The sequence below is a fragment of the Pelodiscus sinensis genome, chromosome 12 (genome assembly GCF_049634645.1).
Source record: "Pelodiscus sinensis isolate JC-2024 chromosome 12, ASM4963464v1, whole genome shotgun sequence".
NCBI classification, from domain to species: domain Eukaryota; kingdom Metazoa; phylum Chordata; order Testudines; family Trionychidae; genus Pelodiscus; species Pelodiscus sinensis.
The window spans coordinates 46,134,014-46,160,587 of record NC_134722.1 but is presented as its reverse complement, the minus strand read 5'-3'; the positions used below and the strand labels follow the sequence as shown (position 1 = coordinate 46,160,587).

At 49.6% G+C, this 26,574-nt stretch overlaps 1 protein-coding gene across 2 annotated transcripts in view; it reads left to right on the top strand.

Moving 5' to 3' along the window:
* Positions 1–2,897: 2,897 nt before the first annotated feature.
* Positions 2,898–26,574, top strand: part of CSNK2A2 (casein kinase 2 alpha 2) — a 37,302-nt gene continuing 13,625 nt past the window's right edge. Inside the window, exons 1-4 of one of the 2 annotated variants that reach the window (XM_075940467.1) lie at positions 2,900–3,110; positions 3,782–3,893; positions 17,736–17,837; positions 18,557–18,607. In XM_075940467.1, coding sequence (XP_075796582.1) covers positions 3,007–3,110; positions 3,782–3,893; positions 17,736–17,837; positions 18,557–18,607 — 369 coding nt within the window. In that variant the 5' untranslated portion in view covers positions 2,900–3,006. Of the gene's footprint in view, positions 3,111–3,781; positions 3,894–17,735; positions 17,838–18,556; positions 18,608–26,574 lie in introns of both variants that reach the window. The other variant, XM_075940468.1, reaches the window with a different exon arrangement.

Here is a 26,574-nt window from a genome sequence, read left to right as displayed (position 1 = left end):
TTATTTGGATCTTATTTTGAAATAGCTTATTTGGTCATTTGGCGCAGTCTACATGGTGCCAGATTTCAAAATAACCTGCTATTCCGAAATGTCCCTTACGCCTCATGGAATGAGGTCTACAGAGACGTCGGAATAGTGAGCCCTAAATAACGGGCTTGCTGTTACGATATGAGATAGCTATTTCGGGATACTCCGGCATTCCAAAGTAGCGTTGCAATGTAGACGTAGCCAGAGTGTTTAGCTTGAAATGGTGGTGGGGCGGTGTAGAAGCACCAGTCAAGTTGGATGGAGATGGGCAAGTAGGTGATGGAGGGTGTGTGATGAAGGCTTTGGGGTGACTGAAGAACCGGGAAGGAGTACTTAAGTACTGAGATGGATTTTGGTGGTTGGATGGGGAGTTGCAGAGCTCTGGGCAGTTTTTCCTGTCAGCCGTGTGCTCGTGCGGCCACTCAGAACAGATCCAAATGCCACCTAACTGACTAGCAGAGCGTCCAGAGCTAGGTTTTGAGTTTCTACAGGTGGTGCACATTCACACATGTTTCGGGGCACATAACAATTGTTCCGCACATGGATGGAAAAGATTAGAGGGCATTGGCTCTGGGACCTTTGACTTGCAGGGAGTTCTAGAGATGTGTTGGATTTTCGGGTTTTGGAGCTGGCATGAAACGGAGGCTGAGTAGGACTCAGGTCTGGGGCAACAGACTAGGGGGATTAGGGGAAGAGGTGGGTAGTGACTAAAAACCAGCAGTGAAGACTGAGGCTGTAGGTCTTAGGCGAATTATGGGCAGTGACGTTTGTGGATTATAAGGGTCGTTGGGTAACAGGGGTGTGGGAGAGCTCTAGGGTTTTGAGGTAGAAGGGGAGATTGAAGGATTATTGCCACGTGGGCCTGAAGAAGGGTTTAGGTCTCTAGGGGTAGGGGAAAGCTGGGGGGCCAAAGGGGATTATGGGGCTATAGTTGTGCAGGGTATGGAGGTCTAGGTGTAGATGGGGAATTTGGGGGTTCATGGGGATTGAGGGGGTCATGCGGATTATGGGGGCAATAGGGCTGGGGTTAGAGGTCTCTAGGAGTAGGGGGAGGTTGGGGTCATGGGGATTATAGGGTTTTAGGGACAGGTGGAGCGACTGAGGATCCTGGGGATCTAAGGACCCCAGGGGTGGGGTTGTAGATTTTAAGGGTAGGTGGGTATAAAGGAGTGGGGTTATGGGGTTCTAGAGGTGGGTGGGGGTGGAGTCATGGAGGTAACAGGGGCTGGGCTGGAAGGTTGGCTGGAGGCCCTGGGGAGGAAGGTGGGATTATGGGGTTCCTGGATGGCTTGGGGCCCTGGGGAGAAAGGAGTGGGGTTATGGGGCTCGATGGGTGTGTGGGGGTCACGAGAGTAACAGGGCTCAAGGAGTGTGGTGGGGAGATCACGAAAGTAACAGGGCTCGGTCTGGGGGGATCACGGAGATTAAGGGGCTCGGTCTGGAGGGATCATGGGAGTAATGGTGCTTGGGGGTGCAGTGGGGGAATGGATGGGATTATGGGGCTCAGACTAGGGTGGTCATGGAGTAACGGGGCTTGGGCTGGGGGACTGCAGGGGTTATGGGGCTTGGGCTGGGGAGGTTATGGGGTCACTGGGCTCAGGGCTGTGGTGGGGAAGGGGTGGGGTTATGAAGCTCGAGGGGGCGGTGGGGAAGGCGTGTGGTTTTGGGGGGGTGATAGGGGAAGGCGTAGAGTTATGGGGGTGCGGTGGCAGAAGGGGCGGATGTACAGGGCTGGGGGGTGCGTGGGAGAAGAAGCAGGATTACAGGGCTGGGGGCAGATCTGTGGGGGAAGGTGCGAGGTCACGGGGGTTCAGTGGTGGAAGGGGTGGGATAATGGAGCCCGGGGGGGTACATGGGGGAAGGGGTGGAGTTATAGGGCTCTAGGGACGGGGGGGGGAAGGGCGGGGTTACGGGGCTCTGGGGCGGGGCTCGTGGGGTGCTGTGGGCGAAGGGGCGGGGTTACGGGGATTTAGGGGCGGGGCTCGGGGCGCTGTGGGCGAAGGGGCGGGGTTACGGGGCTCTAGGGGCGGGGCTCGGGGCGCTGTGGGCGAAGGGGCGGGGTTACGGGGCTCTAGGGGCGGGGCTCAGGGCACTGTGGGCGAAGGGGCGGGGTTATGGGGCTCTAGGGGCGGGGCTCGGGGCGCTGTGGGCGAAGGGGCGGGGTTACGGGGCTCTAGGGGCGGGGCTCGGGGCGCTGTGGGCAAAGGGGCGGGGTTACGGGGCTCTAGGGGCGGGGCTCGGGGGGTGCTGTGGGCGAAGGGGCGGGGTTACGGGGCTCTAGGGGCGGGGCTCGGGGGGTGCTGTGGGCGAAGGGGCGGGGTTACGGGGCTCTAGGGGCGGGGCTCGGGGCGCTGTGGGCGAAGGGGCGGGGTTACGGGGCTCTAGGGGCGGGGCTCGGGGCGCTGTGGGCGAAGGGGCGGGGTTACGGGGCTCTAGGGGCGGGGCTCGGGGCGCTGTGGGCGAAGGGGCGGGGTTACGGGGCTCTAGGGGCGGGGCTCGGGGCGCTGTGGGCGAAGGGGCGGGGTTACGGGGCTCTAGGGGCGGGGCTCGGGGCGCTGTGGGCGAAGGGGCGGGGTTACGGGGCTCTAGGGGCGGGGCCCGGCGGGAGCGGGGCTCGGGCTGCGCTGCGTCCCCCCGGCCGCAGGGGGCGCTGTGCCCCGCCCGCCCAGCCGGTCTCCCCGCGGGCGCTGCGCTCTTGCTGGCTGGGCCGCGGCCGCCGGACCGGCCCCTTTTCCGGGTTCGCTGCGCTGCGCTCGGGGCCGGCTCAGGCTGCCGCCGCCGGGGATCGGGCCTCGGGCAGAGACCGCGCGGGCCCCGCAGCCCGGCCCCCCGCCCCGCCCCCGCCGGGCCGGGACCGGCCCCCCCGCCCCGCCCCCGGCCGGCCTGGCTCTGCTGCCCCCCGCCGCCGCCCTCCTGCGCTCCGCGCCCCGCCTCGCCAGCCCCCTGCGCCGCCGCCTCCGGCCGCCGCCCGCCCCCGCCATGCCCGGCCCGGCCGCCGGCAGCAGGGCCCGGGTGTACGCCGAGGTGAACAGCCTGAGGAGCCGCGAGTACTGGGACTACGAGGCGCACGTCCCGAGCTGGGGGTAAAGCGGCCGCGCCACCGGGGGGAGGGGCGGGGGGGGGATGGTGAGTGAGGGGGCGGGGAGACCCCCCCGGCGCACCCCCCCAAATCCTGCCCGGCGACACCCCGCTGCTGCCCGGTGCCCCAGAGCTGGGGGGAGGGGCAGCCCCCCCGGCCAGACACCGGGGGGGAGGGGCAGGTGGCGGGGGTTCCCCCCGACCCGCTCTTCGGGCGGGGGATGCTCTGGCAGGGAGTGGGCCCCACGGCCATGCTGGTGCTGCCGCCTCGTGGCCCTGCCGAGCTGCCCGGGAAGCCCCCCCCCCCCCCCCCCCCCGCAAACAGCCTTGCCCTGGGTGGGGACCTCCCAGCTGCCCCTGTCTCTGCGCCTCTCTGAGATGGCCGTGAAAGCCTGAAGAGGGAGCAGGCTCGCTGCGGGTCACGGTGCCCCCTCTCCTCCCCTCTGCAGGGCTGCACCCTGCGCTGCTTGATCGAAGGCTTTCCCCAGCCAAGAGACAGGGACTGGTTTGGGGATGGGTTTGCACAGGGTAGCCCTGTGGAGCCTGCCCCCTCCGCGGAAAGCAGATCCTGTAATGCACAGCGCTGTCTCCACGGGCTTTGGATGCAAAGGGCTGGGCGGGCAGGGAGGAGAGAGAATTCCAGCCTGTCAGTTATTTTCCTTTTCCCTGTCCACAGTAATCAGGACGATTACCAACTGGTTCGGAAGCTCGGCCGGGGAAAATACAGTGAAGTCTTTGAGGCCATAAACATTACCAACAACGAGAGAGTGGTGGTGAAAATCCTCAAGGTGAGCGTCCAGTTGACGATCAGTAGCCCTCTTCATGATGGGAAAGGGGCATTTTACTAGGTTTGTTGAGGGGGATGGGGCAATTTTAGGTCTCGTTCAGTGTCTCCTAAACTGGGTTTCAGCCCTGCCCTCTCTGATGTTGGGGTGCTGGATTACATCTCCGGAAATACATTTTTGGCTCGTGTCCTGTAGTGATGCTGTGCTGGTCCTTTCTCTCTTCAAGTCCTGGGTCAAGGGGTGCTTGTCGGATTGAGACTGAGCGTGCTTTGGGACAGGAAAGCCATGTGTCTTGATATCTGAATGGTCTGGATGTGCTGTCTGCACTTAGTACATAATATCTGGCAATGTTTGTCTCCAATGGCTTGCAAACTGTCCTGTCAACAGTAATATGAACCCGTGCGGGGGAATCCTTCCATTAACCTTTACATGATTGGCTGTAACTGTGTCAGAGCCAGGCTGGTAAGTTTTTGGGAAAGCAAACTAAATCTTGGCCTTGGTACGTAAGAAAGTACAATGGAAGGCAAATTCCTCAGTATTTAAAATGAGTCATAGCCATGATTGAAAATCAAGGTAAAGGAGGTGGCTTGTTTTCCATTGCTCACTAGTTGGTGTGTTCTGATCGCAACCTCATGAGAGTGGCACATTAAGGACCCAAGTACAAAGGAAGCTATTAAAATCCGAATGCTTTGGGTCAGCCAAGTGCTCTGTCCTGCACAGTTTCTTGTTATCACTGCTGCCTGGGAGCACTGGAAGCAGCACACTCAGCCTGTGACAGGAGTGAGAACTCTGGTGTTTAGTCGCAGACTGTTCAGCTGATTGAGGAAGGGGCGAGAAAGAAAGGGTTGTTGAATGGTCACAAAGCCAAAGCATTCTGTTGGCTGGCAGCTGTGGTTCTTGTCCACCATCGTCATCTTGCTTTTCCCCCTATACTACAGAAGCCTGCTTCCAACCCTACAAATGCTCAGAACATGGACATGCATCAATCCTCACAGCTACAGTTGAGAGAGGGTGTACTTAGGAAATAACCCGTCAGCTGCCGTGGCGAGTTGCTAGCTGCCATGTACGCATGCCTGGCCCTTTTCAGCAGGGCAGCATGCATCTGTCAGACTGCGAATTGGCTACTCGGTCTGACAAAATCCCCCTTCGTGGACCAGGGTGCTCTGATTGCATGGCTGGCCAGCTAGCATTGGCGCTTCTCCTTGCCTTTCTCCTTCGGGACCAGGTTGTCTGTTCATCCTGGGCCTCTGATTGCTGTGCCCCATCTCCCCAGGTGGCTTGTTCTGCCATGGATCTCGTTTTGCTGAGCAGTAGTCACTGGGCAGGGCGTGACTTCTCAATTGCTTCTGAGAAGAGTTAGGAATATCAGCATCTTACCTGGGCTTCGGAATGAAGGTGGCAAAGTGATGTGCATCTTCGGTAAAATCCTCACCCCAAAGAGATGGCTGGTTGGGCTAGGGATGTGAAGGACTAGTGATGTGACCCCGGGTGGCACTGCCGCTTTGAAATGCCGTGAGGAGCCTGATGCCGGGCTCCCTGCGGCATTCAAAGCGGCAGCGCAGCGTGGACCTGGATCAGCTGGGGACTCCTTCACTGACCTGGGCTCCGTGTGGCACTGCTGCTGGGGTGTTCCCAGCTGACCCCGGGCTTTGGCCTTTGAAGGCGGAGGCACCCTGTTTGACTAGCGATGCAAAAATGCATTGACTACTCGATGAGTCAGTTACCCGATATTTAACATCCTTAGGTATTCCCAGGTAGAAGGGAGGCTTGCATGGTTTGTTGGCTTACTGTGTAGGCCCATGTCTCCTTTTGAACGCTGCTGCCGGGACCTAAGCACTTGTTTGTCTTGCACTCTGGGAGCCGAAGACTCAGCATTAAAGAGAGACTGTCAGCAGGTAGCCAAGAGCGTAACTATTATATGGAGAGCTGGCTCTTGGCTAAGCACAGGAAACCATCCACTTCTGTTTACCACTAGTCTAGGAAATCCGCCGTAGGGCTTTGGTGAACCTCAGGTGTCTGGTCGAGTGCAAGGAGACCCCATGTATCCCATTTGCAAATAGATGCCAGAGCGCCACTGCTTCTGGGAAAGAGGTCTTCTGAGCTGCATTAGAATGCTGTCTTCTCCCTGTTTAGACTGGATCCATGTCCGTTTTGGGGAGCCCTATCAGCACCCCTTGTGAGTCAGCTGGAGAGAGCCATTTGAGCAAGTCAAGGCATTCCTTTTTCCTAGGGGCAGAGTGCGCTGCTACAGCAGTGCCCCTAGTGCCTACCGGCCCTGGGGGAGAGTTTGAGCTGTCTCGTACTCAACGTAGTGTGCTGCCCTCAGGCCGGCGTGCGCCGCTTCAGCCCAGAAGCAGCCTTCCCGTGTTACGTGGCGCAAGTGGATAGTACAGGACGATCACAATGAGCTTTTTGTCGAAGTGGAAACTGGATCGGGAAAAGGCAACTTTCAGATTGGCGCCTTGTGTGTGATGCAGAATTACAGCATCTGTCACGGGGGTTATTTAGTTTCCTGTCGCATCATCTGTAATAATTAAGCCTATTCGTGGACATAAATAGGAAGCCTCTTTCTGGCCCTCTGAATTCAGGCGCTAGTCTGCGAAAGGAAAACTTAAACCAGAATTTAGCAAGTTGTCTGGGTCAGGGTTCCCTCTAAGTTGTGTGCGTGCAAAAAAATGTCCACTCCTCGCACCTCCTACGCTGGGGTGCACAGCTGGCAGGCAGTAGGAGGCTGCAGCGGCGGCCGCAATCAGAGGAGTCATGATCTATGTGCTGGGAGGCTGTGGCAGCAGCTGGTGCCTCAGGAGGCCGGGGCCGCGGGGTGGGAGAACGGCAAAGCAGGTACTAGGGTCATACCAGAGGGGCCAAGGACAGCAGGGACCAGCACAGAAGGTGGCCGGGTGGGGGACAAAAGCACCTGCTATCTGTGGTGGTGAGAGGTCCTGGGCATAGGTAAATTTGGGGGGGAGGGGAGGTAAGGTAAGGTGCAGGGTCAGACACAGGTGTCTGGGCAATGGGGTGGGGGGAACAGGTGATTTGTGGAACTGGGTGCAGGTCTATGGGCAGTGGCGTTCAGGCTGTGAGCCCTAGGCCCAGATACTGGCTGTTAGTGTTTGAGGGGCAGATAGCGTGGCCCTGGCTTACAAACTGATGGCCTGTGCGAGGCGGATTGCAAGGCTGGACACAACTACAGGGTGTGTGGTGGGGGTAGGCTGTTAGCCAGGCCTATACAGGCCGCAGCTGGCTATGTGTAGTCCCAATGGGGGAGCACTGTGTTGGGGGAAGCGGCCAGCAAGGAGGATGGTTTTCAGGGTGGGTGGGAGCAGGGTCATGCACCTTGGTAATTATCCCTGGTTTTAGTATTTTTTTTTTTCTTGCATCACAATCTTAAAGTTTGTGTGTGTGTGTGTGTGTGTGTGTAATTGTGTTAGTAACTGGTGGGTGCCACAGTGGCACGCATCCAAACTGGCACACATGACCTCAATATTGGTACTCAAGATAAAACTCACTCTGCTCACGGACGGAAAACCTTAGAGGGAACGCTACTAAAAAAAAAAATCCCTTGCTGCTCGATAAACCTGTTTAGCATCTTCCTTTTTTGTACCATTTCCTGGAGTGTAGAGCTTTGGGTCCGTGCTCTCTAACGACATCGTCGCCTCATTTTTTTTCTCTAGGACCCATGCCTCATTCAGTGGGAAGGGGACACAGTGCTATTGAACTAGACAGGTGTTTGATATTTGTACCCTCCCTAGTCAATATCTGCATCCCAGCAGGCTGCACTGAATAAAGGATGTGTTGTTGTTGTTGTTGGCTTTTCTGTGGCTCTCATCACCAGTATGTCTGAGTGTTTGACCTCACTCCTGTGATATCAGGAAGCTTTATCATGGTTTCTCAGATATAAAACTGAGCCACAGAGAGGGCGGGGGTGGAGGAGACTTGACAGAAGTTGCACAGGAAGTCTGTGAAGGAGGAAAGAATACAACCTAAATTTCCTAGGTCCACGTCCTCTATCATAACTGTATACCATTCTTCTCCCCTATGCCTTGTGTCATTGATTACAATCCATATAGCTTTTACGAGGGCAGGATGCTGCAGACTCTGGTTTCATTTCGGGACCTATCATACAGATTGCTCTGGATGTGTGCCATTTTGCTGCCAATCCTTGCCTCATTCACTGTCCATCCCGTACTCTACGTGAGGCATGGTCTTACACTCCTCCTTTTTCCTGCGTCATGGGAGATTGTCACCAGGCATCTGCATGAGATTGTGTAATCAGCCTTAACTTTGTGACTTCCTGACTTTTGAGTGCTTCGCTTGCCAACCTGAGAGCTCTTTTCATGTAACATTTTTGTATGACACTTCCTAAGTGTGTGGGTTGGTGGGGGTTTTTTTAGGCAAATGAAGATAGCGAGATCCTCCAGACCCGACTCTAGGTGGATGACAATGAACTCTGCGGTGCACAGGATATACTGTCTGTGGGGCAGGAACCCTTGCCTTGTCCCAGATGTGTCCTCAGAGATCACCTTCCACAGCATTCATCTAGTTAAAAGTGAGGTCCACGTGCGTGGCCTTTGTACTCTTCCAGGGGTGCAGAAAAATCTGTAAGGCTGCTCAATGAAGCAGGCTGCTGAGTTTTTTTTCTAGTATGGAGTATTCTTTGAGAGCTGTACTAGCTCTCAGCCAGCTTAGGGTGCGTGTCAGGCATGTCCTTCATCTTGTGGGGGGTGGTATGGTCCAAGTGCTACTGAGTGCTAGTGGTCCTTATCTGGAGCACTGGTCTCTTCGGGGCCATTAGCACTTGAAGTGAGTGCACCTTCGGGGGTCCTCTAATTTTACATAGAGGTCCACCCAAGATCAAGAGATGTGCAGAGATGGCACAAGGCTGCCTTGGCCTCCCACTCAGGTCCTATCCTAAGAACCGCTCAGCTGGACCAAGGATGGAGTCCTGAAATTCTGCCACACAGCCAGAGGAGTACCGGGGCATCATCCAGTCAGTGCTGTTCCATTGAGTTTTATGTCCTGTGTCTAGATGATCAATGGAATATCAGCATTCTCAAACGTAATCCATGCAAAATGCAGGACAATGTAGCACTTTAAAGACTAACAAGATGGTTTATTAGATGATGAGCTTTCGTGGGCCAGACCCACTTCCTCAGATCAAATAGCGGAAGAAAGTAGTCACAACCATATATACCAAAGGATACAATTAAAAAAATGAACAAATAATCCATGCAGGTATTCGTAGTCCAAAGGCCCATCTACGATTTACATGCTGTCGCCCTGCCAAGTGTCAAGTTCTCATCACTTTCTGCGGAGGTGCTGTTTGGAAAACAACCCCAAACCTGTCTGGAATGATGGTTTTTCTTAAGAGGATAAAAATGACTTTTTTCGTTCACCCGGTGCCTGGTTCGTCTGTTTCGGTGGATTCCTCAGGGGGCCTTTTTGCCTTTTCTGAAGCATAGCAAATTGCAGCCCGAAAGGGAGAACTTTGAGAGAGTTGCAAATGAGCGAAAGAAGAGGGGAACACTGATTGCTCAAGTCACTGGCGAACACCTTCTGTAATGATTTTCACAACATATGAGCTCTCTCTCATACCCGTTGTCTGCAATATTGGTCTCTGCTCAAGGCAGCGACTCTAGCATCTATATATCCAGCTCTGTCCAGGATTTCTCCCACTTCTGTTCTTTTTAGATGTGCGTATTTTGTTCAGTGTGAGTGCACCTTCGGGGTGCGTTAACTCACAATCGCAATGCGACGGTTTGGTCCATTCTTCCTACCAGAGTTATCAGGGAAGGTGCCTACCCAAAGCTACTTCTAAGCATCGGGTCTGGTGACCGAGCACTACAGAGTACTAGATGATCTTCTATTTGATCATCCTTTTTGGTTGTAGTATCCTCTCGGTGGCGATAAGACCTCCTTCGCCATCTTGTTTTATTCGATTCTCAGAGAACCACTATCTGACTTTCACCGAAGGCGAGAGTCTCTTTATAAACCTTTTGAAGAAACTCACTTTTTAAGGTACTTGAAGTGCCTTTTCTATTGGTGTGAAGGCGAGAGTGGGTAGTAGGATGCGCTGTCGTTGGTGCCTCGTGGCTGCGGCTTTTGACACAGTCACCATCTCCATCCTAAGCACCGAGCTTTCAGTTGTGTTGCGAGGTGTCTCCTCTTTCTCGGCCCAAATCATCTGCCTGTGGCATGTGCCGCAAAGTGATGCCCCTGCAAGCTGCGTGGCGTCACGCTCCTTTAAAAACATCCTTGGGGTTTAGCAAAAGCACCCCAAGACACTATGGAATACACAAGCAAAGGAGCAGTCCATGCTGTTAGCCTTGTATGGTGTAAAGCTTATTCTTTTGCCACAGTCCTATATTTTGAATGGTGCTGTGATTGATTTGAAGTGGGAATACAAAGATGTTGCTCGCTCGCACCAAACAGCAACTGATTTCTCACAAAGCACGCTTGTTTGGTTAGCTAAGAAATTGGAGAGGGATCACAGCCGGGGGTTTACACGGTGGGCGTATAATCAATCTGTTCGCATTGGCTTTGGTCAGAACATTAGTAAATAAGTTCTGCTAGGCTGGTCTAGCAAGGGCTAGGTCCTGATTAACATAAGAACGGCCGTACTGGGTCAGACCAAAGGTCCATCTAGCCCAGTATCCTGTCTACCGACAGTGGCCAGCACCAGGTGCCCCAGAGAGGATGGACCGAAGACAATGATCAAGCAATTTGTCTCCTGCCATCCCTCTCCAGCCTCTGACAAACAGAGGCCAAGGACACCATTTTATCCCCTGGCTAATAGCCTTTTATGGACCTAACCTCCATGAATTTATCCAGCTTCTCTTTAAACTCTATTATAGTCCTAGCCTTCACAGCCTCCTCTGGCAAGGAGTTCCACAGGTTGACTACACGCTGTGTGAAGAAGAACTTTCTTTTATTAGTTTTAAACCTGCTCCCCATTAATTTCATTTGGTGTCCTCTAGTTCTTCTATTATGGGAACTAATAAATAACTTTTCTTTATCAGCCCTCTCCACACCACTCATGATTTTATAGACCTAAGTGCAGGGATGAATGCTTGTGTGCAGCTTCAGAGGGTGGAAGAGGAGTACTAGAAAGGCAAAATCAATTCAGCATTTTAATTCTTCTCCCCCCCCCCCCACTCCCTCCGTGCTGCTCTTAAGAGTTTAAAAGGAAAGTTTAACTTTTTATTAAGGACATTTTGCAAGACACCAACACGCTTAAAACAAATGGTCATTTTTGCAATGGCTTTACATTTGTATGACTTGGTTTTCCAGCTAACGTTTGCTGATGACATTGTACACTCAACTGTCCTGAAGCCAGTTTCTCTGTTGAGCAATCAACGTGGTGCTTGGTAGATTGTTATAGCAACCCCCTTGGTAACAATTGCTAGCTATAAACAGGCCTTTAGTACCAATCTACCTATTAAACGTTATCATACGGGTGCTAGGCAAGTTCTTCCGAGGCTGGACTCTGCACATCAGGGTTTGCGTACTGATTCACTGGAATCGTTATCGCGTCTGCGCTGGTAGGATTTGGAGAACAGAGAATATTCCATTTTTAAAGGCTGAAAATATTAGTTTGCCTGGAATGATTAAAAATGCACATACAATCCAGAACTGTTACTGTAAGGCTTTACTTACAGGGCCAGCATATCATCCCTTAACAGTGCTCCTTACACTTCTAGCTACACAGACTGCAGCATACTTTTCATTCTCCTATTTGTATATTGTGTGTGTCGTAATCTGGTTTCTTATGTCATCTGATCTCTGAGATGTGCGAATTAAACGTGGTCAGCGGACGTGCGCTATTCGTATCCTTTTTCATGACCTCTGTATGGGGCAGTTTGGGAGAGGAGGCAGCTATCTATAAAAGGGAGGCTTTATTTACCATAGAAAATGGTGCCACTTTAACTAGTTCATTGTCATTACGGTAGTACAAATGCCCCACCCCGGCATGGAAGCATTTACAGTGATGTAAGGATGCTTTATACTGGTGATGGGTATTCCTGTTCAGGAGGGGGAATAACTGTCTGTCTAAGGCAGGGCTACTCAACACGTGGCCCACGGCCTGTTTGTTTGCAACCCACGGTGCGGTTTGGCTTTACACAGGGCTCAGCACCTGGCCCACAGGTGGGATCCTTGGAACATGGCCTCCACTGGGAACACGCTCCATAATGGCGAGTCAATAGAATGGGCTTCTGTTGAGATGCGTTGTAGTAGTTAAATTCCTGGACTGTCATTACTCATTAAAAGTGCTGTCAGATGGGTGGAAATCTGTTGCATTTTATTAATATCAGCAGAACTGATTTAAATGGGGCCTGTGTGTTGTGTAGTCTTGCCTTAATCTTTGTATTCATACCCGTCAGTGTGAGAGAAGCTATTTGCATATATATTTGCCTGTACATGCAACCACACTAAAATTGTAGCCCTTGGCATGTGCTGTGAGTGTCATTGTGGCCCCCGGGGCTTCCAAAGTTGAGTAGCCCTGATGTAAGGCATCTTTGTACTGGTATAACGAGGGTGGTTAGCAGGATAGCTATTTCAGTTTCAAAAAATAAAGAGAATGGGGAGGGGGAAATAGTATCTCTGCTTCGAATGGTTATACTAGTGAAACTTGGAGGTGCAGCCTAGCCATAAGAGAGGTGCCTTGCAGATACACGGGAATGTGCGGTTTGTGTGCCCTCCATTTGCAGGACTTTGCTTGGCGTTATGAGGCTAGAGCCATAGCCGTAAAAGAGGGCACCCAGATATTTAAGGTTGTAGGAGAAAATCGTATGATGCATTATGGTCGCCATCTGCATGTGTAAAAGAGGGTTGAAGGAAAGTTCCACGTAATGGTTGGGCTGCCTTCTCCCTGACTCTTGAACGTTAACGGTGCAATCCTTCTGTTCCCCTGATGTAGTACTTAGTGGAATTTTGTTGGGCCCCGTTTCTTTTTTTTAAGGAGAAGCGATAGACAAAAATGTCATAATGCTGACAAGCTTCAGAAGGGTAGCCGAGTTTAGTCTGTAACAGGAAAGACTTAAACAACAACAAATAGTCTAGTAGCACCCTAAAGTCTAAATAGTTACAAGAGGCTGATAAGAACCATTAGTTTGCACTTGGAAAGGAAGATGACCAACACCAGATTCTACACGGACATCAAGAACCGTTAGCCCCTTCGTTGGTTTGGTTGATAATGTACGAGCCATCCAATATCACGATTCATACCATTTGCATGAAAATTGAACTTTTGAATGAAGTTAAGTTCTAACCTTTCTCTGTGTATTTGGCTTGTGGAATTGGTCTGAAACAAAACAGTGTCTTGGAGATCCATTAATGAGTGTCCAGGAGGATTCAAATTTCCCCAGGAAGATTTTGTGTGTTGCCTTTTCAGATACCAGATGTGTCCATTCGTTCTTTCCCATAGAGACTGTCCAGCTTTGCCAATATCCATGGCAGTGGGGCGTGGCTGGCATTTGATGGCATAGTCTACATTTGTGGATGTGCAGTTAAATGAGCCTCTGATGTGGCTGGGTCCAGTGATGAAATTGCTGGTGTAGAAGTGTGTGCAGAGTTGGCATCGGGGCTGATTGCAGGGGTGGGTTCCTGGGTGCTTATGAGGGAGGTGTGTTGTGTGGTTACCAGAAAGAACGCTGACGGTTTGGCTAGATGCTACCACAATGCCATGTTCCAGCCACTTAAGAAGGTGTCAAGGAGCAAGTCCTCTCCCATCTAACCTTAAATGAGGCTAAGTAGGCCAGCTAGGGCATTGCCAAGCGGCACAAGAGCAGGGTTTGCCGCCTCCTGTTCCCTAACACCGCAGCAGCTGTAGAAGCTCCTTCTGGAGGGTTGTGGGGGAGAGACCTGCTAAGGTTCTCAGGGCTCTGTGGACACACCTTGTAAGGTGTGTGACCGGGGCAGCTGCCTGTGGCGTTAGCGACACGCTCCCTGAGCTTCGCAGTAAAAGGGCGTCGGGCACGCATTGGAGGCAGTGTTGAAAGGGTCCTAACTTAGTCAGGTCGAAACCAGTTTTTGCTCAAGTGCTCCAAACCGTTGCTTTTGAATGACATCCTCACCCTGCAAGAGTGCAGCATCTACCTGCTGGCATTTCAGCTACAAAAGTTTTAGTCACGTCCTTTGATTTTTTTTTTTCAAAAAATGGCCAAACCGTTTCTCCTCACCTTTTCAAAAGAAGAAAAACCCCTTTCAGCCAGAGACCAAGCCTGGGAATGTTCATGATAAAAGACAATGTTTTGGGACATGTATGAGTGATTGACAAGTGGATTAGAAAGGAATCTTTATTCATCCTTAACTAGAGTTGTCATTGCTGCTATTATTAATCTGAATAAAAGATTCAGGACGGAGGGACCGCAGTATCTCTCCCTACATTTGCTACTAAGGACCAGAGAGTTACCGGTAATATAGTATAAGAACATACATAACATAATGCAATGTATACGGTTGTATTGCATCTTGTGCTGCCATTGATGTGTTATGGGAGCCTCAGTAACTTATCCGTGAGGGTTTGCTTCATTTGTTTCCCTATTAAACCCATGTTTTCAGTAGTTTGTAACTTTCTACCATTTTTGAGGCTGAAAATTCATCTCTGTCTTGGAAAGATTGAGTGAAAATGGTTCAGCCATCTTGGACCAACCACCGTCTTTGAGGGAGGAGATACTTGCTCCATTATTTACATAAATCCCGCTATAATGCTTTCAGAACAACTCTAAAATGGTTGGAGACTGAAAACAAAACCTAATCTGGCAGAGAAGTGGCCCTTATTCAGGGCATGTGCCTTCGGAGGTTCCAATAAAAATGGGGTTTGTTTTACTTTTAAGATCTGATGCTTTCTTTCTCTCTGTACATGCAGTGAAGATGGGATGATATTTTAACTTTTTGAAGAGAGGCTGTGCAGCATGCCTGTGTTTAAAACGTAATTATATACTGCAGCGTTTTCTGCAGGTTCCCAGTGAATGATCGGACTGTGTAGTAGTCCTTCCCTCATTCACTATCCCTAATGTTTTTAGAACACGGTGTTATAGTTTTGTGATTGTTTGTCTAGTTACTGCATGGAATTTTATCTTCTCAAAAGCCTAAAATGACTTAAGAACGAGTTTGTGATGAACTTTTCAGTAGTGCGTATTCACAAGGGGCTGGTATGGGCAACTTCACTTTTTTCCTGATTTGTAAGGCCTTAACAGCCCCTCTTTAATGATCTCTTCATGTAGATTTTTTAAAAATAACTTGTTTAATCAGAGTCTTAACAGAAACTTGAGTTTTTCCTTTATGTCTCTTGCTTTTTAAGTTCTCTATGTGTTTTCTGGGAATCCATGGATAGTCAGTTTACATCCATGGGTATTGTAATCCGTGGATGTGGATATCCACAGATCATTTACACAGATGCGGATACAAATTTTTGTATCTGTGTGAGGCTCTGTTCGTGGGTGTGTGTATTTATGATATGCTCGCTCTTAAAGGCAGGATCTGATGGGGTGAGGCGAGGGATGATAGTGTTCATACTTGTGAGTTAGAGGTTCTTGTGACTATTTTGTTTTCAGATTGAAAGCACTTAAAGATTTTGAGAGACTTGTAAGGTCTCTAACTTTCAATGCTTTTGGAGACAGCCAAAATGAAGAAGGAAATTTCTAAACATCAGTGTTACCAAGATGTGTCTAAAGTTTCTCATTATACAAGCCATGTTTTGTGGGCGGAGGCAGTAAGGAAGTTAGAGTGCTTCTCACAAACTTAAATTCCTCCTTAGTACCTCACTAAGGTGGTTTTCTATGACTCGTTTTGTAGATGAGACCATTGTTCATAGCCCTTGTCTTCAAATCTCTCTTGTTGTGCTGCTTTTTTCTCCAAGAAGGTGCAGGAAGAGCAAGTCAACAACTGCATCTTGTGTACAAAAGCAATAACTTGTCAACAAGTGTAATTTTACTAGGTGTCTGCACTTCCTGGTGTGTAATTAAACACTTAATGTTTATGAAGGAGTTTAAACACTTAGTACTGGTTGAACCTCTCTAGTCCGGTACGCTCTGGTGTAGCAACATCCATGTTCCGGCACAATTTTAGTTAGCCAGGATGTCCGCTTAGCATGGGTGTGGCCAAGTTTCCTGTGGTCCCATAAAATTTGTTTACAGCCATCAGTCCTGGCTCTCCGTATTCTGTGCTGTTGAGTTCTAACTTACTCCTAGATGTCTTCTAAGAGCCCAGTAAGCAGTGGAAGTGTTAGTCATGATCTTCTAGAGAAAGGGGTAAGCAGTGAGGTGGCAAAATTTGCAGATGATACCAAACTGCTCAAGATCGTTAAGACCAAAGCAGACTGTGAAGAGCTTCAAAAAGATCTCACCAAACTAAATGATTGGACAACAAAATGGCAAATGAAATTTAATGTTGATAAATGGGAAGTAATGCACATTGGGATTATTTTTTCCAACTATACATACGGTACGATGGGGACTAATTTAGCTACAACTACTCGAGAGAGAGAGATCTTGGAGTCATTATGGATAGTTCTCTGAAAACATCCACTCAGTGTGCAGCAGCAGTCAAAAAAGCAAATAGCATGTTAGGAATCAATAAAAAAGGGATAGAGAATAAGACAGAGAATATCTTATGGCCTCTATATAAAACCATGGGACGCCCACATCTTGAATACTGCGTATAGATGTGATCGCTTCATTTCAAAAAAGACACATTGGCATTGGAAAAGGTTCAGAAAAGAGCAACAAAAATGATGAGGGGTTTGGAACGGGTCCCATATGAAGTCAGATTAAAAAGACTTGGACTTTTCATCTTAGAAAAGAGGAGACTAAGGGGGGGATATGATAGAGGTCTATAAAATCATGACTGGTGAGGAAAAAGTGAATAAGGAAAAGTTATTTACTTATTCCCACAATATAAGAACTAGAGGTCATCAAATGAAATTAATAGGTAGCAGGTTTAAAAGAAAAGCAAGCTTTTCTTCACTCAGCGCAAAATCAACCTGTGGAACTCCTTGCCAGAGGATGTTGTGAAGACCAGGACTTTAATAGGGTTCAAAAAACAGCTAGATTCATGGAGGTTAGGTCCATCAATAGCTATTAGCGAGGATGGGTAGAAATGGTGTCCTTCTCCTCAGTTTGTCTGGAAATCGATGACAGGAAAGGGATCACGTGATGATTACCCATTGTATTCCCTTCCTCTGGGGCATCTGGTATGGGCCGCTGTCAGCAGACAGGATACTGAGCCAGATGGCTCTTTGGTGTGACCCAGTACGGCCGTTCTTATGTAATGCTGCTAGACAACATTGACCTCCCATGATTCAATGTATTCTCAGGTTCAGTGTGGGACTAAAGAGGTTCAGCCTCTTGCTGGAATTTCAGCATGTTTTCTAATTGAAGGATGACTCAAGATGAGATCTGTCCAGTAGAAATAAGAACTGCACAGCAGTGGACCAAGCAAATGCTGTGCGTTTAAACCAGTAAACGCAGGCTGTGGGACATCTGCCGTATTTGTTATGTGATGATAAATGCATAACTGTAACCTTTTGCATGTTGGGTGCTCATTAATCAGTCTTCACGTGCTTTTGTACTTCGTGATGACCACAGTACTTGTGGCTAATGGTCATAAAATGCTCTGATGTTGTAGGTGGCAGAAGAGTCCCTTATCGTAAGAAGAGGGAATTTGCTGTTTGAGATGCCTCTGCATGTTGGCCTTTTCTGAAAGCTGCCGCCTCCTTGCAGCTGGTTTTCTCATTCTCCCTCCCCCGAGAGGAGGGAACTAGTTCAGCCCAGCCTGGCTGGCTGGAAGAGAACTGGTGTCATCTTCTGGAAGGGTCTCACTTCTAATCACTTTTGTGTATTTAAGCCAGTGAAGAAAAAGAAGATAAAACGAGAGGTTAAGATTCTGGAGAACCTGCGAGGTGGCACCAACATCATTAAGCTGATTGATACGGTCAAGGATCCAGTGGTAGGTGTCAGTAAGTCCTGGGGTATCTTGTGTGCTGGGCGCGTTGTTCTCTCCGGGCTATAGAGCAGTTGATGGAACTTCACGTTTCAAGTGTCAGACTCGTGTTTGTTGCTGGTTGTCTGTGTCACCTTAGCCTTCATCTTGCTGTTTGCATCTTCCTTCCATGAAGAGCAGTGTGGGATTATTGGGGTCTCTTGAAACTATATGGGTTTGGATGACTTGGTAATCTTCCTTCTCCCCCCAAACCCTTGATTCCTATTTGGTATCTAGTGATACCTCTTGAATTGATCAGTGTGGGGAAAGCTTGTGGGTCGAACACGTCTGCCTTAAACACTCCCATATAAATAAACGCTGTCTCTGCGTCATGGCCACTTGTGGCTTACCCACGGGTTAGATTCATCCTCCCTCTTGTTTACATCTTGCTGTCTTCCTACCTACCAGCTGCTGCGTATTTCCTTCCTTCCTAAATCGTTTTTCCTGTGGTTTGGTTTGTTGTTCGGATGCCACGTTTGCCTCTTTCCCAGAATGGAAATGCCTAGCTGATGGTTGCTGTGTGGGTAATAAGCCTGCCTTGTTCCTACACCCTTTGGTGGCAAAGCGAGAGGCTTGAGGCTGAAAAGTGTGGGTTGTTTTTTGTCAGTCAGCAATAGGGGGCTCTGAAGGAGCAGAAGGTCCTGCTCTTGCAGGAAGGGGGCTAACCAATCCTCTTTCTCTTGCAGTCAAAGACTCCAGCTTTGGTGTTTGAGTACATCAATAATACAGATTTTAAGGTGAGTCTGTACTTACAGTGGGGCAGGTGGGAGGTCGAAAGGTCCTCTGTTTGCTGAATGCCAGGTTTACAGGAAACCCTTTGAAAAGCCAGGTTGCTATTGACAACAATGGGGAAATAATGGATTTGGCCTAAACCACTTTCCCTTATAACGTCAGCCAACACTGATCAAATATGGCTCTGAGAAATAGAGCTTGAAACTGCCCCGCTGCCCTTCCTTGTGACTTGGAGGAATGAGTTCTAAGGATACAGGAAAATGGGAGCATTTACTGCACCTCCTAGTCATCACCCCCTCTCGATATAGCAACTGCTGCGGTGCAGGATTTTAAATCTAACTTAATCCCTCTGCTATCATACTCTATTTATGGGAGGGCTGTTGATGGAGATGGTGGCTCTGATTTGCATAGGAATTCTGCAGGGCCGGTGTGTAGTCATGACTGAGTTGGAGAGTGAGTGTTCTCTCTTAGAAAGATCATAACCAGAGTCTGACATGACTGTCTTGGGAGAGATGTAAAGCTCTTTCCAGACAGCTGGCTGTTCTTGCTGTTGTGATCAGTGGGGAGCTGGGTGGAATATTTCTCTTTCCTCTGGTGAACCGCTCTAAGCTGGTGAGCCTATTGACTACTGTAATAGTATTCCCCCCACTATCTGCAAAAGTGTATTGTAGTTTGTAATCTTCTGAAGTAGGTGTGGTTATTCCTACATGCCCCAGGTGCGTGTGCGTCCAAGTGGCCTTTGAGTGACCGTCATTCATAATTGATTCAGCAGCCTTCCGTTATCCCCCCGTAGATCTGCGAGGCATTTCCTTAACTCCCATCACTAGGAAAATACGGTGGTGTCAGATAAGGTGTCTGAGCGTGGGAACTGTTGGGAGATCCTTGTGTCTTAGGACTTAGACCTCAAAGTACGCAGTAAATGTACAAGGAGTATCATGGAGCTGTTAAGGACAGAGCTTGGTCCTTCAATCCCAGGTCGGCACGGGCCAGATTTTAAGGTGGCAGAGGATAAAGGTTAATAGGTAGCAGGTTTAAAACAAACAAAAGGAAGTTTTCCTTCATTCAGCGCACAGTCAACCTCTGGAACTCCTTGCCAGAGGATGCAGTGAAGGCTAGGACTTTAACAGGGTTCAGAAAAGAGCTAGGTAGATTCATGGAGGTTAGGTCCATCAATGGCTATTAGCCAGGATGGGTAGGAATGGTGTCCCTAGCCTCTGTTTTTCTGGAAGTGGGAGACAGGGGAGGGATCACGTGAGGATTACCTGTTCGGTTCACTTCCTCTGGGGCATCTGGCATTGGCCACTGTGAGCAGACAGGACTCTCGGCTAGATGGACCTTTGGTCTGACCCGATATGGCCGTTCTGATGTTCTTAGGATACATAGACCTCTAACGAGCTCCCATTTAAATCAATGGGAGTTACGTACCAAGGTGCTTTAGAAAATTCCACTAGGCACTTCTGTGTAACTTTCGGTTCTTAAATATCTTTGGTGCCTAAGATGTACCTTGGTACATTGCTTCCCGTTTTGCAATGTACCAAGGTTCTTAAATATCATTGCTTCCCGTTGCTGTTTAGTGAATTTCTGTGGACTCCAGGAGAGTCCCAAAAGGGCTCAGATTCAAGGCCTCGCCGAGGTGGAGTTGCTAGAGTCTAGGGTAAAGGAGGAGAGAACAGAAGAAACTCCCGAAGTTTGGAGCTTGGAGAATGTGCTCCCCACACAGCGTTGCAAACCTATGGTTTTCCAGGAAGGTTGCTAACCCAGCCATGGGAACCATTTCTCTCAAGATGGGACTAGCTAGCTTAGGCGTAGCCAGCCTGCGGCTTGCAAGCCACATGCGGCTCTTCTCCCGGTTAGTGCGTCTCACGAAGCCTCCCCCGCACTCCCTGAACACAGCCCATGCCTCCCGGCTCCCCCATGCTCACAGGGGGCAGGGGAGCTATCCAGATCAAAGTGGCGGATCCAATATGGGGGCCGTGGTTGCCGACGGGAGCCTGCTGAGGCCAAAAAGCCTTCTTAAAGGGCCAGTGTGGTCCCCCCCCCCCCTTTTTTTTTTTTTTTTTGCTCTACAACTTTTTGCCCCGGCTCTTCGCGCTGGATCCACCTGGATGTTGGCTCTTCAGCTGGAACAGGTTGGCTACCCCTGAGCTAGCTCCTTTGGCCTCAGTTACTGAACACGCACCGGAAGGCGAAAGGATTGGCCTTGGGAAAGACCTGCAAGGCCTCTAGGCCTTGCGGTCCAAGACTGCATGCCTGGCTTCCGTCCCATCGGAGTCCGTGGGGTGAGTCAAGTGCTCCTGGAAAGAGCTGACCGCAGCCAGTGCATGCAATTAATCTGGCTGCAGCATTTGGGACGTTATTTACGCTATGTGGAGATTTGAACATAGTAACGTGCAGGAGACTCGGTCCTGACAGTGTTTGTGGGGTGTGAGCATCACCCCATTAGAGTAATGGCAACACGAGCACAGTTATTGAGTGACCGTCTGGGCTAATTAAAAGGACCTTGATTTGCTGGGGTTTCATTTGAATCAGCTGAATTGTGCAAACAGCGCGTACTGATCTGAGCTATGGGCTTCTGTGCGTGCCACGCAGTCTGCCTCTAGGCATTTGGCCCCCCAGCCGTAGCCATTTAGATGAGTGACTGGGAACCTGTTTAAAGCACTTGGTACATTTTCTTTACCTATTTTTAACAAACCATGAGAGCGCTGTGTTCTAGGATGGCAGATCCAATTGTTTTTAACAAGGATTCATTCGTGCTATCCCCAAAAGCCCCAGGCATGCTAATGATCTCTCAGCACACACATCCAAAGCCAGGCATATGGCCCTACTACACTGCAGTGACTTGGTTCTCCATTCCACAGCCCGTGTAGCATGGGGGGAGAGATTAGGTTTAACTCAACTCAAGACTAAACCAGTCCAGAGATGGTCTAGATTAAGAGCAGGCAAAATACGGACTCTGCCAGGCTCCCTGCCTGCTCGGCCCCTGCACGCTAATCAGAGCACCTCTCTGGACAGTGTGAGCGTGGAGGAGGGCAGGAGAGGCGTCACACACTGCCCTGCTCCCAGCAAAATCTTGCAGTTCCCATTGACCGGAAACCGGCCAATGAGAGCTGCCTCTTTGCAAGACAGGCAGCGTGCCCCCTCCGGGCACGCAGCATTCAGAGCCACATGTGGCCCCTGCTGCTGGTGAAAGGGCATGGAAGGCAGGGACCCTGGCTGAGGAACCAGCTGGGTTGCTGGCTGGGAGCAACCCAGATGGCAGGCTCTTGGTAGGAGGTGCTACTGGCACCCCAGCCCTGCCCTACCCCCCAACACTCTGCCCCTCTCCTGTAGACCTACCCCATGTAACAAACCCTCTACACCCCAGCTTTTCCACCCATATCCCCTTCCAGACCCTGCATCCCCTCCTACACCCCTTCTTCAGATCACATCCCCCTCCTGCATCTCAATCCCTTACCCCAAGCTCCTTTCTGTATCCAAACTTCATCTCAGAACCTGCTCCTCTTCCATTAATATCGTGGAAGAGTGCATCCCTTTTTGGAATGGTCTCCCCCCCCCCCCCCCCCCCCCCCCCCCCCCCCCCCCTCTCCATAAAAATTATTGCCCATCCGTGGTCTAGATCAGGGGTCTCCAAACTTTTCAGCCCGAGGGCCGCATTAACTATCAAACAGCAGTTCGGGGGCCGACTACACACTTGAGGTCCAAATAAAAAACAATCAAAACATGGATGTTGTTTTTAATTATTTATTTAATATTATTTTATTCAGTTATTATTTAATAACACATTCATACACTACACATGAACACCTGTATTAGTGTGAATGGTGAAATTGTTTCCTGGATGCCAAAATAGCAGACATTTCTGGCTTTAGATTTGTTGTCCCTAACATCAACAGTGACCTGAGATTATCATCGGACAAGTTTGTTCTCAAATTGTTCTTCACGTATTTCATTCTTGAAAATGTTTGTTCACACAGGTATGTTGTTCCAAAGATTGAAAGGTACCTTGATGCAAAAGTTTTGACATTAGGAAAGTCTTCCTTGGGCAAAAACTGGTAAAAACCCACCAGTCCTATTTTGAACTTGTCCCTAAGGAGGTCATTTGCTTGCAACTCAATGACTTCCAGCTGCAGTTCATCTGGGCAACTGGCCACATCTGCTTCAAATGCGTTTTGAAACAATCTCACTTCTTCTGCCTTTGAATCCAAAAAGGTCTCCACGGGCCGGATGAGAGGGCCTCGCGGGCCGCATCCGGCCCCCGGGCCTTAGTTTGGAGACCCCTGGTCTAGATCATACTTAGCCCTGCCTTGAGTGCAGCGAACTGGAGTGGAAGACTTCTTCAGGTCCCTTCCAGTCCTCCCATGAAAACTGTAGCCCAGTTCTTCCCAGAGAATGCAGTCTCTAAATCCTGCTCTAAATGTCAAGATAGCTGGGCACAATGGGGGGAGAGTTTAAAGGCCTCTCCTGGTGGTATGATATGGACTGTGTGCCACATTCCTAGCAAACTGTCGTTCCGACCAAGAACTGGGATTGTTGGTTTTTTTTTTTTCCCCTAGTGGTTGAATGCTAAACTGTGAAATGTTACCCAGGCCCTGTCTGAACAGGACATCAGAAAGCGCATTGCTGAGTTGTGCTCATTAGATCATAAGAAATTAAATGGCTTTAAAATGGAGCATTAAAAGGCAAATATAAAAGCCTGAGTCTTGAGGATCGCCAAGACATAAATGAGTCCCATGTTCTAAAGATTCTTTAGCCTGCTGCCTGATTTCTACTGATTGGTATGAGACGGACCCGGAAAATTTCACTGAAAATATGCAAAACTGTCTACGCCATGCGAAAGGAAAGCAGAGCATATTTGCAGCCTTGTTTTAGGACCTGCCTTCTTTGAGTTTGTAGGTTCGTGTTATGATTTGGTATTTACATGTGTAACCACCACCAGGTGGATTTGAACCTGGGACCTCTGGAGCTTAGTATAGGAGCCGCTACCCTCTGAACTAAAAGCCCACTGGCTCTCAGCCCATGCTGTAGAGGTCTCTTGTTCTTAGCTGTTGCTGTGGTCTAAGTGCCACTGCATGGGACAGTGAGCCACACTAGGTGTGTGGGTTACACATGCACATCCCGTGCGCCTGCAAAACCACACGAGAGGCTCTCTCCTTTTAAAATAAAGCCTTAAAGTCTGTCTGTCTGTCTCCGTACTAAGACAGGCGTGAGATGCTTGGAAGGTTGAGTGAAAACAGATCCAAGAACCCTTGTGTCGGTTCCCACTGGCTTGCCTTGAACCCTATTTATAAGATGTCTGGAGACTTCTAGCTGGAAGCCTGCCAACTTGTTTCAGTTTTTTTTTTTTTCTTTCCTTCGATGCTCAATGTTTCTAATTACCCCTGGCAGCCTACTTCTGCTAGCATTCAATGTAAAGCACTGAGTCACGTGAACGGGAATTGTCGCCTTACTCATTTTGGTGGCATTGCTCCATATGCTGACTGCTTGAACTCGCAATTGCTGTGATCACTCGTACACCCAGCAGCACCATGACAACCTTGTCAGGGTTCTCAGGCTAGTTCCAAGTGACTGTTTTGACGACAGCGGGCCTCTGCCAGATACTTACAGTCTTATGCTTTTATCGGTCTCTCGTTTGTAATGTCCTCTTTGAAGCTAGAATCTGTTCGTGTCGATCTGCTTTTCTGGCAAATGCTTTCCCTTGTGCTTTCAGTAAAATTACATTTTTGGTTAATGGGAATGCTTATTATGCTACTTGGTAAATGTTCCTCTCTTTGGAGCACAATGGTATCTCCATAATCCTGAGAACCACGCTGCTTGGACTCCCTCGGCTGCCTCATGGCCTGTCTTTACAAGAGTGGACCCTAAAACATTGTAGGCCCTACCTAAACTAAACTCTGATTGAAGTTCCCTCATCTAGTAACTCAAACTTTAAAATCAAAGGAATTTAAAATGATATTTGGCTACAGTGGTGCTAGGCAGTTTGAGAAATACCTTAAGTAGCTAAATACTTTACCGTACCTTTTTAAATGGGTCAAATTATAACCTTAAACTGCTTAGTTGTCTGCTTACGTGCATAACGAGCCAAAGCTGAAAAACCATACTTGTTATTTTCTCCCATGACACACAAAGTCTCTATTTACATCGTAATAGGTGGCCAATATTTCTCTTAACCATCAGTAGAACAGAATTTATCTTAGAGGTCACAAGCTACTCCTAAATGATTGCCTTAATTTTTGACCTTCTGGCAAAATGAAACAGGCAAAGGGTCGTTAGTCTTTCGGTTTCCAACTAAAAATGAAACCAGCTGATATATCTCCTGTGCTCCCCCAACAGCCTTCAAATGCTGACTGATTCATGTAGTACCAGAAATAGGTCTTATAATGGCTCCTGCCTCAAAGGGAAAGATCGAGGCTCTTTCAAGCAGCACTGCACAGGTTTTGTGATCTTATTTCTAGTAGATCCCATGTGGAGAGGCAGGAATGCAGGTTGCGGGCTGCTTAGAAGAGGTATTTTGAGAAGAAGCAATGGCAGAGATGCACGGCAGATCAGGAAGAGAGATCCAGGATCCATAGGGGCTCTGTTCAGATAACTTTTGGAGCACTTGGGATCACATATCTACCCACGGTGGATATGACCGTAGACTGTGAGGACAGGATAGCTATCCCCTCCTCTTTCTCTGAGTGTTGGATAATGCAGGCAGGCTGCTCGACTCCCAGGACTGGACAAGATGTGGCCCAGGATCCGGATCCAGCGCATGGGCCAGATCCGGCCCAGCAAACACTTTGATCCGGTCTGCGGATTGCATCTGGCCGCTTTCTGTTGATATCCTGCTGCCCGTACCACTGCATTTCCAGGAAGCAGGATCCTATTTAAATGCCTCTGACTCCTGGTCACAGCACAACCCTGGCCACAGCAACCTCGTGCAGCTGCCAGGCAACACAGCAGCAGTAGGGCTGGGAGCCGCGAGCCTTTGGCTGTGTATTTAATTCAAAGCTTCCAGTCCTAGGCAACTGGGAAGGAGGCTAGTCCCGAGCCCCGCCTCTTCCACCCTAGACCCTGCCCCTTCTAGGGGGTGGAGCCAGCCCGTGGCCATGTACCAAAATTCAGTAAGTGGCCCCTTTGTGAAAATTGCCCACACTTGTTCTAGCCCCTGCTCTGAAACAGACTCCTCGTGAATGTAATGGGAGTTACTTGTAGGGTTGCCAGGTGTCCGGTATTGACCTGGACAGTTCGGTATTATTGGCTCCTGTTTGGTTAAAAAAAAAATCAAAAAATACCAGACACCTAAAATGTCCCGTATTTTCTGATCCCCCCCCCCCCCCCCCCGCAAAGAGGTAAAAATAACAGACACCTGGCACCCCTACACACACTCAGCAACCAGGCCCAGCCCCCAGGCTCCCCCCCCCCTCCGACCCAGTCCCCGGGCCCCTACCGGCCTTCTTCCCCCTCCCCTCCCGTGTCCTGCCCGCTTACCAGGGGAGCTGTCTTCTGGCACAGAGTAAGAAAACAAGATGGCCGCTGGCAAAAAAAAAGCCCCAAAGGTCTTAAAGGGGCCATGCTGGCATTTTTTATTTATTTATTTATTTATTTGCTGCTGCTCGGTAACTTTTGACCCCCCCCCCTTTTTTTTCCCCTCAACATTTTTTTTTCCGCGGGGGGGGGGGCGAGGGGTGTTCGGTATTTTTGGTTAAACCATCTGGCAACCCTAGTTACTTGCCTGTGGATTTTTGAGGTTTGAGGCCTTTGTTTCTCGTTTTCCATCTGTAAAGTGGGAAGGATGCTCTGTACCAGCTTTCCCAAACCTACAGATTCAGGGTGCTCTCTTAGTGAAGAGGATTATGGCCTGTCTTTCACAGAAAGATTAATTTGATAAAAACTCAAACTTTTCACACTGGTTTCTCTGATACCTCAAGCCACTGTCTGGTGAAGGAGCCATGCTCTGCCAGCGATTATCTGCTCCAGGCATGCTTGAGGA